This window comes from Mesoplodon bidens (assembly GCF_964165515.1).
Source record: "Mesoplodon bidens genome assembly, chromosome: 13".
NCBI classification, from domain to species: Eukaryota; Metazoa; Chordata; class Mammalia; order Artiodactyla; family Ziphiidae; genus Mesoplodon; species Mesoplodon bidens.
The window spans coordinates 63,570,129-63,584,328 of NC_138169.1; the positions used below are offsets into that span (position 1 = coordinate 63,570,129).

At 39.0% G+C, this 14,200-nt stretch overlaps 1 protein-coding gene across 4 annotated transcripts in view; it reads right to left on the bottom strand.

The window, feature by feature from the left end:
• HDHD2 (haloacid dehalogenase like hydrolase domain containing 2) overlaps positions 1-14,200 on the bottom strand; it is a 42,598-nt gene that overhangs the window by 27,072 nt on the left and 1,326 nt on the right. For all 4 annotated transcript variants that reach the window (XM_081253457.1, XM_081253459.1, XM_081253458.1 and 1 more), the window contains exons 2-3: positions 2,959-3,069; positions 257-465 (exon numbers count right to left, since the gene is read on the bottom strand). In XM_081253457.1, the coding sequence (XP_081109583.1) occupies positions 257-465; positions 2,959-3,059 (310 nt within the window). In that variant the 5' untranslated portion in view covers positions 3,060-3,069. The remainder of the gene's footprint in view (positions 1-256; positions 466-2,958; positions 3,070-14,200) is intronic.

Below are 14,200 nucleotides of genomic sequence, written 5' to 3' on the forward strand. Positions count from 1 at the left end.
GTTAAGTAAACCAAATGGAAAATAGAGTACATCTCACAAGTAAGAGTATTGTTTAACATATACAAATACACATACATACATTCTGGATTTCTATGTAATGGAGTGCAGTCAAAACAGGTTTGAGAAACACCAATTTAGATTCAAACTACTGTTGACAGAGGAAATCTGACTAAATGCTTCTAAACATCCAGTTTTAAGAACGATTTATAAGCAGATATGAAGAACCAATTTTTAAATCTTTCCAAATTTCTCCTACCTTTAAAATCAGGTAGGGCCCGATCATCAACCAGCAGCATGGGTCGGACTTGTTTCTGCTCTACCAAGTTTCTGGCTGCAGTCAGAGAAGTGAATATTTCATCTTCAGAGATATCAAACTCCAATTTTTTCAATCTTTCCAAGAGGTCTTTCTTGCTCTCTTTGGTTGTATTGGTCACAAACCTAACCATTACAGAAGTAGCACGTAACCTGGAAAAGTAAAATTCAGGTGTCAATAGGCAACTTTTACATTCCAGCTCCATAAAACCTAATTTGGTAGCACTTGCCAAAGGTCAGAAAATTAAGGGTAAGTCACTGAGTAAGTGTTTTTATGGCCAGTAGGTTTTATAATCTATTCAAAATTGCTTACAGATTATCCACACCCTGTGGACTGCTTCATCTCCAAAGGCTGTAAAGTCTACCCTTTCAAGGGCCTTCTATACTTTAACTGAATTTTACTACGGATTTTAGTAAAGAAGTAAAAAATAAAACAAAAAAACTCAACACTTAGTAACCACCATACTCACAGAACATGAGAGGTGAAAGTTATCTTAGAGATTATCTACTAGTGTAACCTTCTGAAGATGAGAAAACTCAGGCCTAGAGGATTAATGACTGGGCTCAGCTGTACACAGCTGGGCAGCAGTAGGGCCGTGACAAGAACTCCAGCCTACGTCCTAGACAGGGTCTGACCCCCTATACTAAAAGAACAGAGGACACCTCAAGAGTTCTTCCTTCCTCTTAGCCAATCAGACACTGGCTAAGCCCTAATGTGCTACTAAGTTTACAAACAGAAACTATTTGGAGAAAGAAACATTCCATTTTTACAGACTCGAATGTGTTTTCCCTTTGAACTACTTTTGATTCCACAATCTGGTTTTGGAACCTAAACTGGCAATCAGGTATCAGAGAAAGAACTCATGATAGTCCAGCTTTCTTTCAAAACAAAAATTATTTTCTTGGTCCTACAGTGCTTTAACCTAAAAATAATTTACCTACAATTAAAATTTTTATATTAATACCCTGTTGCTTTTTATCTTATACCTGCCCCAAATAGACACAAGACATAAAGCACTATCCGCAATTTAAAATAAGCAAGCAAATAAAACAGAAAAGAGATTTTTAAGAATTCACTCAAAGAGCATTCGTAAATTTATATTATTAAATAGTTCATTATAATAATGATTATCTCTATAATATCTGTATGGTAGCTTTTCTGAAAAACACATTAAATTTGGTAGTTTATCTCTCAAAAGAAATTGAATACTTCAACGTAACTATTATCTTAAAAATGAACAAGTCTAAAAAAAAAAAAAAAAAAATGAACAAGTCTAAGTACTGAAATGATGATGTCATTTTTAACGAGCATTTTAAAAACCTTTTCTTTTTGCTAGTCCCTCAACTTCCCTTAGTCTGTTTGTTTCTATAGAAACCAAAACTGGCAGTGACAGTATAGCAATCTCTCTGGGATGGAAACCCACCAGTGTCAGTGAGAGAACAATCTGTAGGCTCCTGCCCCTCCAGAATGGCAGGCTCATAGTTTACAGAGGTACTTAGAGATGTCATTCACTGTTCACCAGAAATAAGATTTTTCTTTCCATCCAGAGCAGAAAGCTCATCTTTGAAGCAGTAAAAGCTCTTGTCCAACAGGAGAGGAGACTGATCGACAGACATCCTTTTCCCTAGGAAGTCTGAGAGAGACCATGGCAAGGAGTCAAGAGAAAGTCCCCGTCTCCAACTGATTTACTTCAGGCTTTAAACATGTTGTTGTCCACCTGTAAAATGAATGTCATGACTGCTGGCTAAGTCAACAGCTTCCAAATGACACCTACCAGATCTAAAATCTCTTCACACTGATTGAAGCCCCAAATGGAGAGTAAGCTCCTTGAGAGAGTGCCAAGTCAGTGTTGATCTCTTGCCAAAATACCTGGCACTGTGATACTAGTCACTAGATTTCCTGAACATCACCATACTATGTGAACATTGTAAGGTTTGAAAATGATAAAGCACCACATGTTAAGTATTGTTGATTTTGAAAACTCCTCTAAATTATTTGAAGATGAGATGCTTAATAACATTACTAGTTCTGTTGTACTGAGGAGTACTTTTCTGAGGAACAAACGTTCACATTCAGTTCACTTTACCAAGATTTCATTATGTATTTTGTGTCTAGACTTGTGGTGACGCATCAGAAATGTAAGACAATCTCTAACCTTCAAAAGCATTAAGTTTAGTTAATGGAAATAATTCTAAAATTTCAAGTTCCTTAATTAAATTTTATTTGAGCAGCTGCACACTCAGTGTTAGATCTTAGCTGAAGAAGAGTGCGCAGAACTATGGCTTTGTATATGTGTGTGTTTCGTTTTGTGATTCCAGGATTCATTTGTGATTTTTCCAGTGCTACTTATTCCACATTTCAGAGTCTCGAGTTTTCATTCCCAAATTTACACTACTGACTTAGAAAAAGAAACACATAAAGAACAAAAAGACTAAATCAAAAGGCCAAACCTAACAAAAGGCTTAGAGAACAATGTTTGGAAGATATTACAATGCATACATCTTCTAGCTAAGCCCAAGGCAGTTCCTGTATATATGGTAAACTGGTGAAATGCCACCTTAAGGCCATCCCTTCAGCTAATGATCTGCCTTGGTAAAACGGCACCTACAAACATATTTGTCAGCTGAACGGGGAGGATAGCTTGCCTTTGAAGAGCTTCCTGTGCGCCTGGCACAGCTGCATCTTCAATGTGAAGGGTGCCACTGAGATCCACCAAAACAGCTTTTAATGCACGGCGTGCTGCCATCCTTCATTCCCTAAGAGAGAGCAAATGAAATTAAAAATACAGTTTAGGAAACAATGGACAATTAAAAACTGGTAAGTCTTCAAAATATCATTCATATCTAGGAAGATACTTAGTGTTAAGCTGCCTCCCTTTTAGAAAAAACGTTTTTTTTAAAATCAAAAATCCAAATTTGATCCATAAAACTTTTATAATGGTTAGGGGTTTTTTTTTTTTTCAGTCTTAAATTAAAACCATAGGAAGGAAAATGTTAGAAAAGGAGGTTACTATTTACTTCAGGTTTCTTAAAATAACTCTTCGTGGAACAATTCACGCATTTATTTTTAAATATGAGAAAACGTACTCTGAAGAATGGGTGGATGGAAGGAAGCCCTAAATCACTGGCAATATCTTTTTCCTCTTTGGTTATATACAATGAAATGTTCTAATCGCCCATCTCCATTGTTATATCCTGAAGCAGCATATATGGCCAAAGAGCTACCAGTATTTATACTGGTCAGTGAGGAGGAAATTTCAAGTTACACAGCAACTTTAGTCAGGAGATGTTTTCCTTACCTTACAATGTCTGACTTTTGCATATTTTCCCTTTAATATATGTTTATTATGAGCTATATCATATATACAGTGGAGTATAAGGTATATTTGTGGTTTAAAGATAATAAGGGAGTGGGTAAGAATAGTGTGGAAGCTAAAGAGAATAGGATGGGACTTCATTTTTAGTTTTTTAAAACTTATTCTTTTTTCCATTAAAAAATTTTTAGAATAAAATATTTCAGACATACAAAAGGTATCAAGGATAATACAACCCCCTTTACCCATCATTCAGCTTCAAAAATAAAACATCACTGGGCTTCCCTAGTGGCGCAGTGGTTGAGAGTCCGCCTGCCGATGCAGGAGACACGGGTTCGTGCCCTGGTCTGGGAAGATCCCACATGCCGCGGAGCGGCTGGGCCCGTGAGCCATGGCCGCTGAGCCTGCGCGTCCGGAGCCTGTGCTCCGCAATGGGAGAGGCCACAACAGTGAGAGGCCCTCGTACCACAAAAAAAAAAAAAAATAAAAAAAAAAAAAAATAAAAAAAATAAAACATCACTGAAGGAGTTGGAGCCCTCTGTGTACCCTGTCTGATCTGATTCCACTTCTCCCCCTCCCCAAGGTTACTACTTTCCGATTTTGATGTGCTGAAAGCTTTGTATTACTGTTCTTCTACAGACACTTCATGACTTGCTTTACCACTCCACACTGTTTGTGAGATGTAGCCATGTTAACACATGTAGATATAGGCCATTCATTTTTCACTGCTGTGTGGTATTCCATTGTGTGAAAACACAATTTATCTTTTCTGTTCTCCTGATCATGAAGACTTAGGTAGTTTTGTACATTTTATTACAGTGAAGAGCACCTCTATGAACATCCTTCTGCACATCTCCTGGTGGCTGTGTGTGTGAACATTTCCCTGGGGTCTTCCTTAGTCTGAGGGCATGTGCTAATCTTCACCCTTACAGAATGTTGCCAAGTTGCCCCATTCATTGTATCTTCATAGGGCAAATGTGTACTGAGCACTTACTATGTCAAGCCCTGATGGGGCAGCAGGGCTGGAAGAGCCACATCTTCTTTAAAGTGAGAAGCAGAGAGAAAAGGGGGAAAGAACCAGGGGAGAGATAAGTAGTCAATGAACAAGAATTTGCGGAGAATTCTACCAGAAGAGTTCTCCGGCGGTTTATGACATCCATGGGACACATGGTGGATGGAGGGGAAGACCTCTCTCTCCTAGCTAGCTCCCTCTGAGATGTCATTGTGAGAGCTCAGGACTGACAGTCACCAGGCCCAGGTGTTGGTGCTGGTTCTGCCTCAAATTCACTGTGTGACCTTGGTCTAGTGCCTTCTCTGGTTTTAAGTTTCTCTTCAATATGTGGGGCAGGGAGGCAAGATGAGCCCTCAATCTTTTTTTTTGTTGTTGTTGTTGTTTTTTTGGCCGCAAGGCATCTTAGCTTCCCAACCAGGGATTGAACCTGCATCCCTGCATTAGAAGGTGAATGAAGTCTTAACCACTGGATCACCAGGGAAGTCCCGAATCCTCAAACTTTACTGCCTACAGTTGGGCAATCTGGGATGAAAGAATCAGTGTATCACATACCACTACCCCCCAGCCCCGATTTTCTCTTCTTCAACATCGGCCTGCTAGTCTCTGCTGGGTCCGTCTCCCAAAGCTGCCAGTAGTACTCCAGATTGCACAGTGTTACCCTTTTAAATGTTGCTCTCCCCTAGGTGTAGTCCTGTCAGGAGGCAGAGGGATAGCACAGATGACCCCTGAATTCCCTCCCAGCTTCTAGCTTTTAGCTCCTTTGCTCCTCTCATTTTCCAGACCCCGCTCCTACTCCAAGTCAGCTATCTTTGCACACAAGGTATAAATACAAAAAATAAACCCAGACTAAACCCAGAACTGTAGCCGATTGCTGGCAACTGCCAGCTGCTGATTAGCATGCATAGAGGACTTGCCACTGGGCATATTGGAGAGAACTGCATTTTCCCACAGGGTCAGCTGTCAGCACGGTCCAGACTGGGGAGGGATACAGAGGGAGGAAGGCGCAGAGACGGTGCTCCGGCTGGATCCACGCCTGCTCTGGTCCTTATATGTGCTCCCCAAATCTGAGCGGGGTTTCCCTTCGGTGAGCTAGAACTTGGGTCCTAAGTGAGGGAGATGCAGAAGGTGGGGGAAGCAGAGCCAGGTGGTGAGGGTGAGGTAGGCCCAGGGTCCAGGATTAGCTGAGTAACCTTGGGCAAGAGCATTCATTCATCATCCTAAGCCTCCACTTCTTCGTCTGTGTAAGAGAAAGAATACTTGTAAAGACCCTGCAGGGATGTGAGGGTTTGCCGAGTTAAGGGTGATAATTACATCACTGGCAGTGATAAGCACATAGTGGGAACATAAAGAATGTGCCCTCTTCCTTCCCACTCATCACTGTGTAACAGGTACCTCCCTCCACCTGCCCACCTACCCCACCCCATGCACAGCCTGGGGTCACAGACCAGGAAAAGTAAAAAGCAAGAGAAGCGACTGGGAGGAATTCATAAAAAAGAAGGGAAATAAGAACAGCTCATATTTATTGGATGCTGTAGGTGTTCCACACTGTGCTAAACCCTCTGTAGTCTTCACTACATCACTGAAACTTCTCAGCAATCCTACAGAGACACTGAGAAGTTACAATTAGCTTTGACTTTGAACCATGTTAATGGTTTATATATTCAAACTTAAACAAAACCAGCCCTAAAATAGAATACAAACACAAACTAATCTAAGACAACTTCTGCAGAGTGCTGACTCTAGCCCTGCCATAGGATATATGCAAAGGACAAAAGAACTGCAAGGAAATCTTGAACTTTACTTAGTAGGTTTCTTGTTGGTAATGGTATGAGTTCCAAAATAATTCTGTGCATGTTACAGGACCGAGCAAATCAGTATAGATATATTGTTGATGTTTAAAAAAATTACGGTTCTTAAATGGAAGAAAAGAGCTATAAACATGGAATGGGAAGACAGGAAGAACCCTGTGTTGGTTTGGAATCAGAGGTGTCATTATGAATTTGCAATTTAAATACATATATATTTCTTAGCACCGCCCACTAAAAGGAACAAGAAGCAACAAGACTCCAATAGCTATGAGCGCAGCTAAAGTGCACTAAACAAAACCTGGACTGGGTCAGCCAAAATACAAGGTGAGCCAATGTACTGTTTTACCAGATCACAGGTGGACAAAAGGACACATGAACCAGGGGTTCCAACTAGCCAAATCTGGGGCACCAAAAAGAAAAAATAACAGAAACGAATAACACATGATAAAACCACTGGATGAAAAATTGTTGGGGAATAGTACAGTTGACCCTTGAACAATGCAGGGGTTAATTCATGCATAACTTAAGAGTCCACCCTCCACATCCAGGGTTCGTCTGCATCCTTGGATTCAACCAACCAGCAACTGTGTAGCACCATAGTATCTACTACTGAAAAATATCCAAGTATAAGTGGACCCATGCAGTTCAAACCCACACTATTCAAGGGTCAACTGTTTAATCACTCAGGCTCAAATAATCACCCACAAATTAAGATTCTCCACTAACTACAAGGAGAAGATACTTTTACAGTGGAGAAAACAGCCAGATACCCCCTTAACTAAATGATCAAAGTAACACCATTATTAATATGAGAAACTGACATTATGTGCTTCCTGAGAAGACCATTGCAGTCGTCCTGCCTTTGTAGAATTTCTGCCAAAAATATTTAACACAAATCAATCATGAGGGAAACATGAGACAATTGTAAACTGTATAAAACAACTTGCTTGAACTTTTCAAAAATATCAATGTCATAAAAGACAAAGAAGGGGCTGGGGAACTGTTTTAAATGAAAGGAATGTGAAAAGACATGGCAAATAAGTGCAATGCATGAGAGAAACATAAAACAAATATAGCAAAATATTAACAATTAGTGAATTTTGGTGAAACATATATGGTTTTCACTGCAATATTTTTACAAATTTTCAACTTTTGGAGGAAAACAAATTTTATAAAGATCTCTCTTAAAAATGGGTTGAAGGCAAAAGAAAGACATTTTCATACCTAATAAAAATAGTAATATAAAAAATGAAACTTGTGTGTTTAGCCAGCCCCTAGTTTAAGATTAGAACACTGTCAATACTGCTGAGGGTCCTATATGAGCCCCTTCAATTACATTCCTGTCCTACCTCCCAGAAGTAATTAACATAATGAACTCTGCGATAATCATTTTCTTGCTTTTCTTTATATTTTTACCTGTCACACAGCTTTAATGTCTTTTAACCTTATAAGAATGAAGTCATAATCTTGCAACTTTCATGTTCTGCTCAACATTGTATTTCTGAGATTCATCCATGCTGATGCCTGTTATTTTCCATCAAAACAAACACCAACCCCCCCTTTTGGGATTCTGACTGGAACTGCACTGAATCTATAGAGCAATATTGGGAGACTGAGATCATTACTATATTGAGCCATGGAACTTCTTTAAGTTGATAAAAGACAAAAAGCCTATATATAGCCAACATTAGTTTTATCAGTAATATACTGATATTTATCAGTGTGTAACTTATACTTTATACTATGATATCACTTTTCAGTAATATACTGAAAGCACTGAGATAGGGAATAACACAAGGATGTTACTTTCACCACTTCTATTTAACATTGCAAATGATACCTTAGCTAGTGCAGTAAGGCAAGAAAAAGAAGATATAAGGATTGGAAAGAAGACACAAAACTATCGTTATTCATAGATGATTTGACTGTATATACAAAAAATTCAAGAATCTAAAACAGATTAACACGGTAAAAAAGTATAGCAATTAAAAAAATCACTATGTCACAAATAATTAGAAAACTAATTTAAAAAAAGATATCACTTACAGTAGTATACAGTTACCAGGAAAGTCTAACAAAACAAGTCAACACTTTTATGGCAAAATTATAAAACTATAATGAAAGACACATAGAAGACAAATATATAGATAGATCTATTAAAGGACCCAATATTACAAAGATATCAGTTTTTCCTTTTAATGATCAACAGATTCAGAGCAATTCCAATCAATATCCCAAAAAGGGTTTTGTAGAACTTGATAAGCTGATTCTAAAACTTACACAAATAGCCAAGTGCAAATAGCCAAGACACTTCAGCCAAGATTGAAGAGAAAGAAAATGGGAGCCTTGTTTTCCCTAATATCCAGACAATTAATCAGGTCTTGTAATTAACTAAGATGTTATGGTATTAGCACATAAAGAGACAAAGTCAATGGAACAGAATAGGGAACCCAAAAAAATGACCCCCCCACCCCCTACCCCAACCAGTGTGTGGAAACTTGATATATGACAGAGATAGTGTTTGAGATCAGCGAACAACGAAAAATGGTGTTAGAACAACTGACTATCCATAGGAGAAAAAAATGGAACTGGACTCCCATATCATACCTCATGTACATTTTTTCCCCAGGAAGATTAAACAACCATATGTTTAAGGCAAAACTGTAAAACTTTTAGATAGGAGAGTATCTTCATGATTTGAGGGTAGGCATGGCTTTCTTATGATATAAAAAGCATAAAGGAATAAAGGAAAAGACAGATATTTCAAAAGTACTGTAAAGAGAGAAAGAGTAGAAATATACAGAGTGAAAAACAAATTTTCAACACATGTGAGAAAGGATCAGAATCCAGGAAATATAAACTGTAAATATTAAGAAAAAGACAAACAACCCAATAGAAAAATGGCACAGGATCTCAAAAAGGAACAAATCTGAAACAAATGAATAACCATCAACATATCCTTTACAAAAGAGCACATAAACAAATGAAGATGTTCAAAACTCACTGGTAGTCAAGGATATGCAAATTTAAAGCAGAATGAGATCACTACAACAAAAAAGACTGGCAAAATTTAAAAGTCAGAAAATATCAAAGGTTTTCAAAAGCAACTCCCTAGCCTCTTGAATAACTGGTGCTGGGAAAGCTGGATAGCTACATGTAAAAGAATGAAATTAGAACACTCCCTAACACCATACACAAAAATAAACTCAAAATGGATTAGAGACCTAAATGTAAGGCCAGACACTATAAAACTCTTAGAGGAAAACATAGGCAGAACACTCTATGACATAAATCACAGCAAGATCCTCTTTGATCCACCTCCTAGGGAAAAGGAAATAAAAACAAAAATAAACAAATTGGACCTAATGAAACTTAAAAGCTTTTGCACAGCAAAGGAAACCACAAACAAGACGAAAAGACAACCCTCAGAATGGGAGAATATTTTTGCAAATGAAACAACTGACAAAGGTTTAATCTCCAAAATATATAAGCAGCACCTGCAGCTCAGTATCAAAAAAAAAAACAAACAACTCAATCCAAAAATGGGCAGAAGACCTAAACAGACATTTCTCCAAAGAAGATATACAGATTGCCAACAAACACGGGAAAGGATGCTAAACATCACTAATCATTAGAGAAATGCAAATCAATACTACAATGAGGTATCACCTCACACCGGTCAGAATGGCCATCATCAAAAAATCTACAAACAATAAATGCTAGAGAGGGTGTGGAGAATAGGGAATCCTCTTGCACTGCTGGTGGGAATGTAAACTGATACAGCCATTATGGAGAACAGTATGGAGGTTCCTTAAAAAACTAAAAATAGAACTACCATACGACCCAGCAATACCACTACTGGGCATATACCCTGAGAAAACCATAATTCAAAAAGAGTCATGTACCACAATGTTCATTGCAGCTCTATTTACGATAGCCAGGAAGCAGCCTAAGTGTCCATTGACAGATGAACAGATGAAGAGGATGTGGCACATATATACAATGGAATATTACTCAGTCATAAAAGGAAACGAAACTGAGTTATTTGTAGTGAGGTGGATGGACCTAGAGTCTGTCATACAGAGTGAAGTAAGTCAGAAAGAGAAAAACAAATACCGTATGCTAACACATATATATGGAATCTAAATTTTAAAAAAGGGTTCTGGAGCTTCCCTGGTGGCGCAGTGGTTAAGAATCCACCTGACACTGCAGGGGACATGGGTTCAAGCCCTGGTCCGGGAAGATCCCACATGCCACGGAGCAACTAAGGCCGTGCGCCACCACTACTGAGCCGGCGCTTTGGAGCCCGTGAACCACTACTACTGAGCCTGCGCACCTAGAGCCTGTGCTCTGCAACGAGAAGCCACCGCAATAAGAAGCCCGAGCACCGCAAGGAAGAGTAGCCCCCGCTCACCACAACTAGAGAAAGCTCCCAAGCAGCAACGAAGACTCAATGCAGCCAAAAATTAAAAAAAAAAAGGTTCTGAAGAACCTAGGGGCAGGACAGGAATAAAGACACAGACGTAGAGAATGGACTTGAGGATACGGGGAAGGGGAAGCTGGGACGAAGTGAGAGAGTGGCATGGACATATATACACTACCAAATGTAAAATAGATAGCTAGTGGGAAGCAGCTGCATAGCACAGGGAGATCAGCTCTCTGCTTTGTGACCACCTAGAGGGGTGGGATAGGGAGGGTGGGAAGGAGACGCAAGAGGGAGGGGATATGGGGATATATGTATACGTATAGCTGATTCACTTTGTTATACAGCAGAAACTAATACAACATTATAAAGCAATTATACTCCAATAAAGATGTAAAAAAAAAGAAAGGCAACTCCCTTATACTGCTAGTGAGACAATAAAACAATACATTTTGGAAACTGGTTTGGAATCACTATGCTCTATAACCCAGCAGTTCCACTCCCAGGTATTATATCCTTGAGAGAGTCTTTCATACTCTACCATTAAATACAAACAAAAATGTCCAAAGCAGCACTGTTTGTAAAAGCCAGAACTGGAAACAATACAAATGTCTATCAACAGAAGAATGGACAAATAAATTGTGGTATATTCATACACAGAATGCGAAAGGCAGCGGAAATGAATGAACTACAGTTACATCATCCTAGGTAACCCTCCAAAATCTTCTACAGAGTGAAAGAATCAAGTCACAAAAGACTACATACCATATGGTTCCATATTATAGCACACATAGGTGATAAAACTGGAAAGAGAAGCAAGGGAGTGATTAACACAAGAGTGAGGATAGTGATTCCTCCAGGCGATGGGGAGGAGATAGAAACCAGGAGGAGCACAAGGATGCCTCTAAGGTCTTCTTGACCTGGACAGTGAGTGCACAGGTGTTTTTTATTATAATTATTTAAAACTTACATATGTTTTGCATACTCTTGTGTAGATGACATATTTCACAATAAAAATTAGTCTTATCATGTTTTAGTCAGTCATTTCTCATATATTTAATTTTATAAAAAACTAAATTAGTCCAATCATTATACATCAGTATAACCCTCATCAAGTATTTTGATTTTAAAATAAATCCCTGGTTCTGTTTGCCTTTTATAATGAATCTGCCGGGGGATGGGGGAGAGTGCAGAGGCAAAAAAAAAAAAAAGATATTAAGAGCTCTGGTTAATCAAGATTCCACTGCAAAATCCTTTCTTTTATAACAGTCCTCATATGTTATTCGATTTCCGATCTTTACTATAACCTTGAAATGGAGGATTACATCAACAATAGCATCAACTATTACCTGCCTGAGAGGGGAAACAGTTTGTTACTCAAAAGACTAGACTGTTGCTAGCGACTCTATTTGGATGTGTGACAAAGGATTCTTTAATTTAAAATACATTGCACCGGGCTTCCCTGGTGGCGCAGTGGTTGAGGGTCCGCCTGCTGATGCAGGGGACACGGGTTCGTGCCCCGGTCCGGGAAGATCCCACATGCCGTGGAGCGGCTAGGTCCGTGAGCCATGGCCGCTGAGCCTGCGTGTCCGGAGCCTGTGCTCCGCAATGGGAGAGACCACAACAGTGAGAGGCCCGCGTACCGCAAAAGTAAAATAAATAAATAAATAAATAAATAAATAAATAAATAAAATAAAATACATTGCACCACAAAAGGTAAGGCTATGCAAAATGTAGACAAAGCATTCTCTTTTTACATACAGAAGAACCTAAAATTTCTTCTCTCAAAACCCAACTTTTATGAGAGGCACCTAATATTCCATAAAAAAATGTTAACTCCATTCGGAATTCCCTAGCGGTCCAGTTGTTGGGACTCGGTGCTTTCACTGCTGGGGCCTGGGTTCAATCCCTGGTCTGGGAACTAAGATCCCAAAAGCCGTGTGGCCCGGCCAGAAAAAAAAAAGTTAACTCCAAAGGTGATTAAAGAAGAGTAGAAAAACAACAAAAGAATTGTACTGTTCAAAGAAAAGAAAAAACTGTCCAACTAGAACCACGGTCATAAAAATATTGATAATTCTAATCTTTATTGAAGGGTCCACAAAGACTTAATGTTACACCAAAGCACTTTCATCAGTTCCATAGAACACACCTTTTAAACTCTAAAATGCTCTTATAGAGCTTATCTGAGAGTGATTGAGGCCTATAAGAACATAACTGAGGTGTACCACTCAAACCTCAAAATATACTTCTTCAGTTAGCCCCACTACAGGCCTCTACCACTTCTGCCAGGATCTCTTTTCTTGTCTAAATCTTTATAATACTTGTTACCGGAACTACAAGTTAGTACTTGATAAACTGTAATTGTAAACTATTAGTATCACCCTAGAAAACTGAAAAGGCTTCAACGCTGGTCCATGTTTGTTTATATTGAGTCCACGTCCCACCATCTCGCATGGCTTGAACAAGGTATGTGGGATATACTTTAGAAAGTCATAAACAATTGATATTGGTACATATTCAATGCAAAGAAGAAAAGTAAATTCTCTCTCATCCCAAAAGGAACTCTTCAAGATACTTCAGAGGACATCTCCCCTTGAATATTCCAGGGGCATCTCAATCCAAGTCCTTGTTACCCTCTAAGCTGCTCTTCATCCTGCAGTCCTTATGAGGGAATGGCAGCACCATCAATGGAGATGTACCCACCACTCTCCCAAGCCTTCTTCCCAACCAGTCAAGGGCCAAATCAAAGCATGTCAGTGCTACCTCCTGTACAGTCCTGAATCCACTCACTTCTTCTCTTCACTGTTACTAACACTATCTTAGTTTTGAAATCATCATCTCTCATCTAGCCTATTTCAACAACTTCCTAAATGTCCTCTCTGCTTCGACTCTTCTCCCTATTTCTAGCTCCAAATCCATTTTTCGAAATGCAACAGTGCAGCAGTTAAGTACAAGAACTACGGAGTTGTACATGCCTGGATTTGTACTCACTAGCTGTGTGCACGTGGGCAATTTTCTTAACATCTCAGCCTGAATTTCTTCATTTCTAAAGTAGAAAGAATAACACCTCTAATGGTTGATTGGAAGATTAAAGGAAGTAATACATACATTGTGAAGTGTTCCGCACAAAGAAAGGCTGGGTTATAGGACATATATGCGTATTGGGGGTGGGTGTGTGTGTGCTGGGGGGGGGGGACATGATGGATGTGTCAAGGGCTACAAAAATCACAGGATAAATATGATATAGTCCTAAAGCATTAGTATAATTTGAGGATATGGGAAAACATTTTATACCAAAATAAGGATATACAATGGCCTATCATTAAGAACG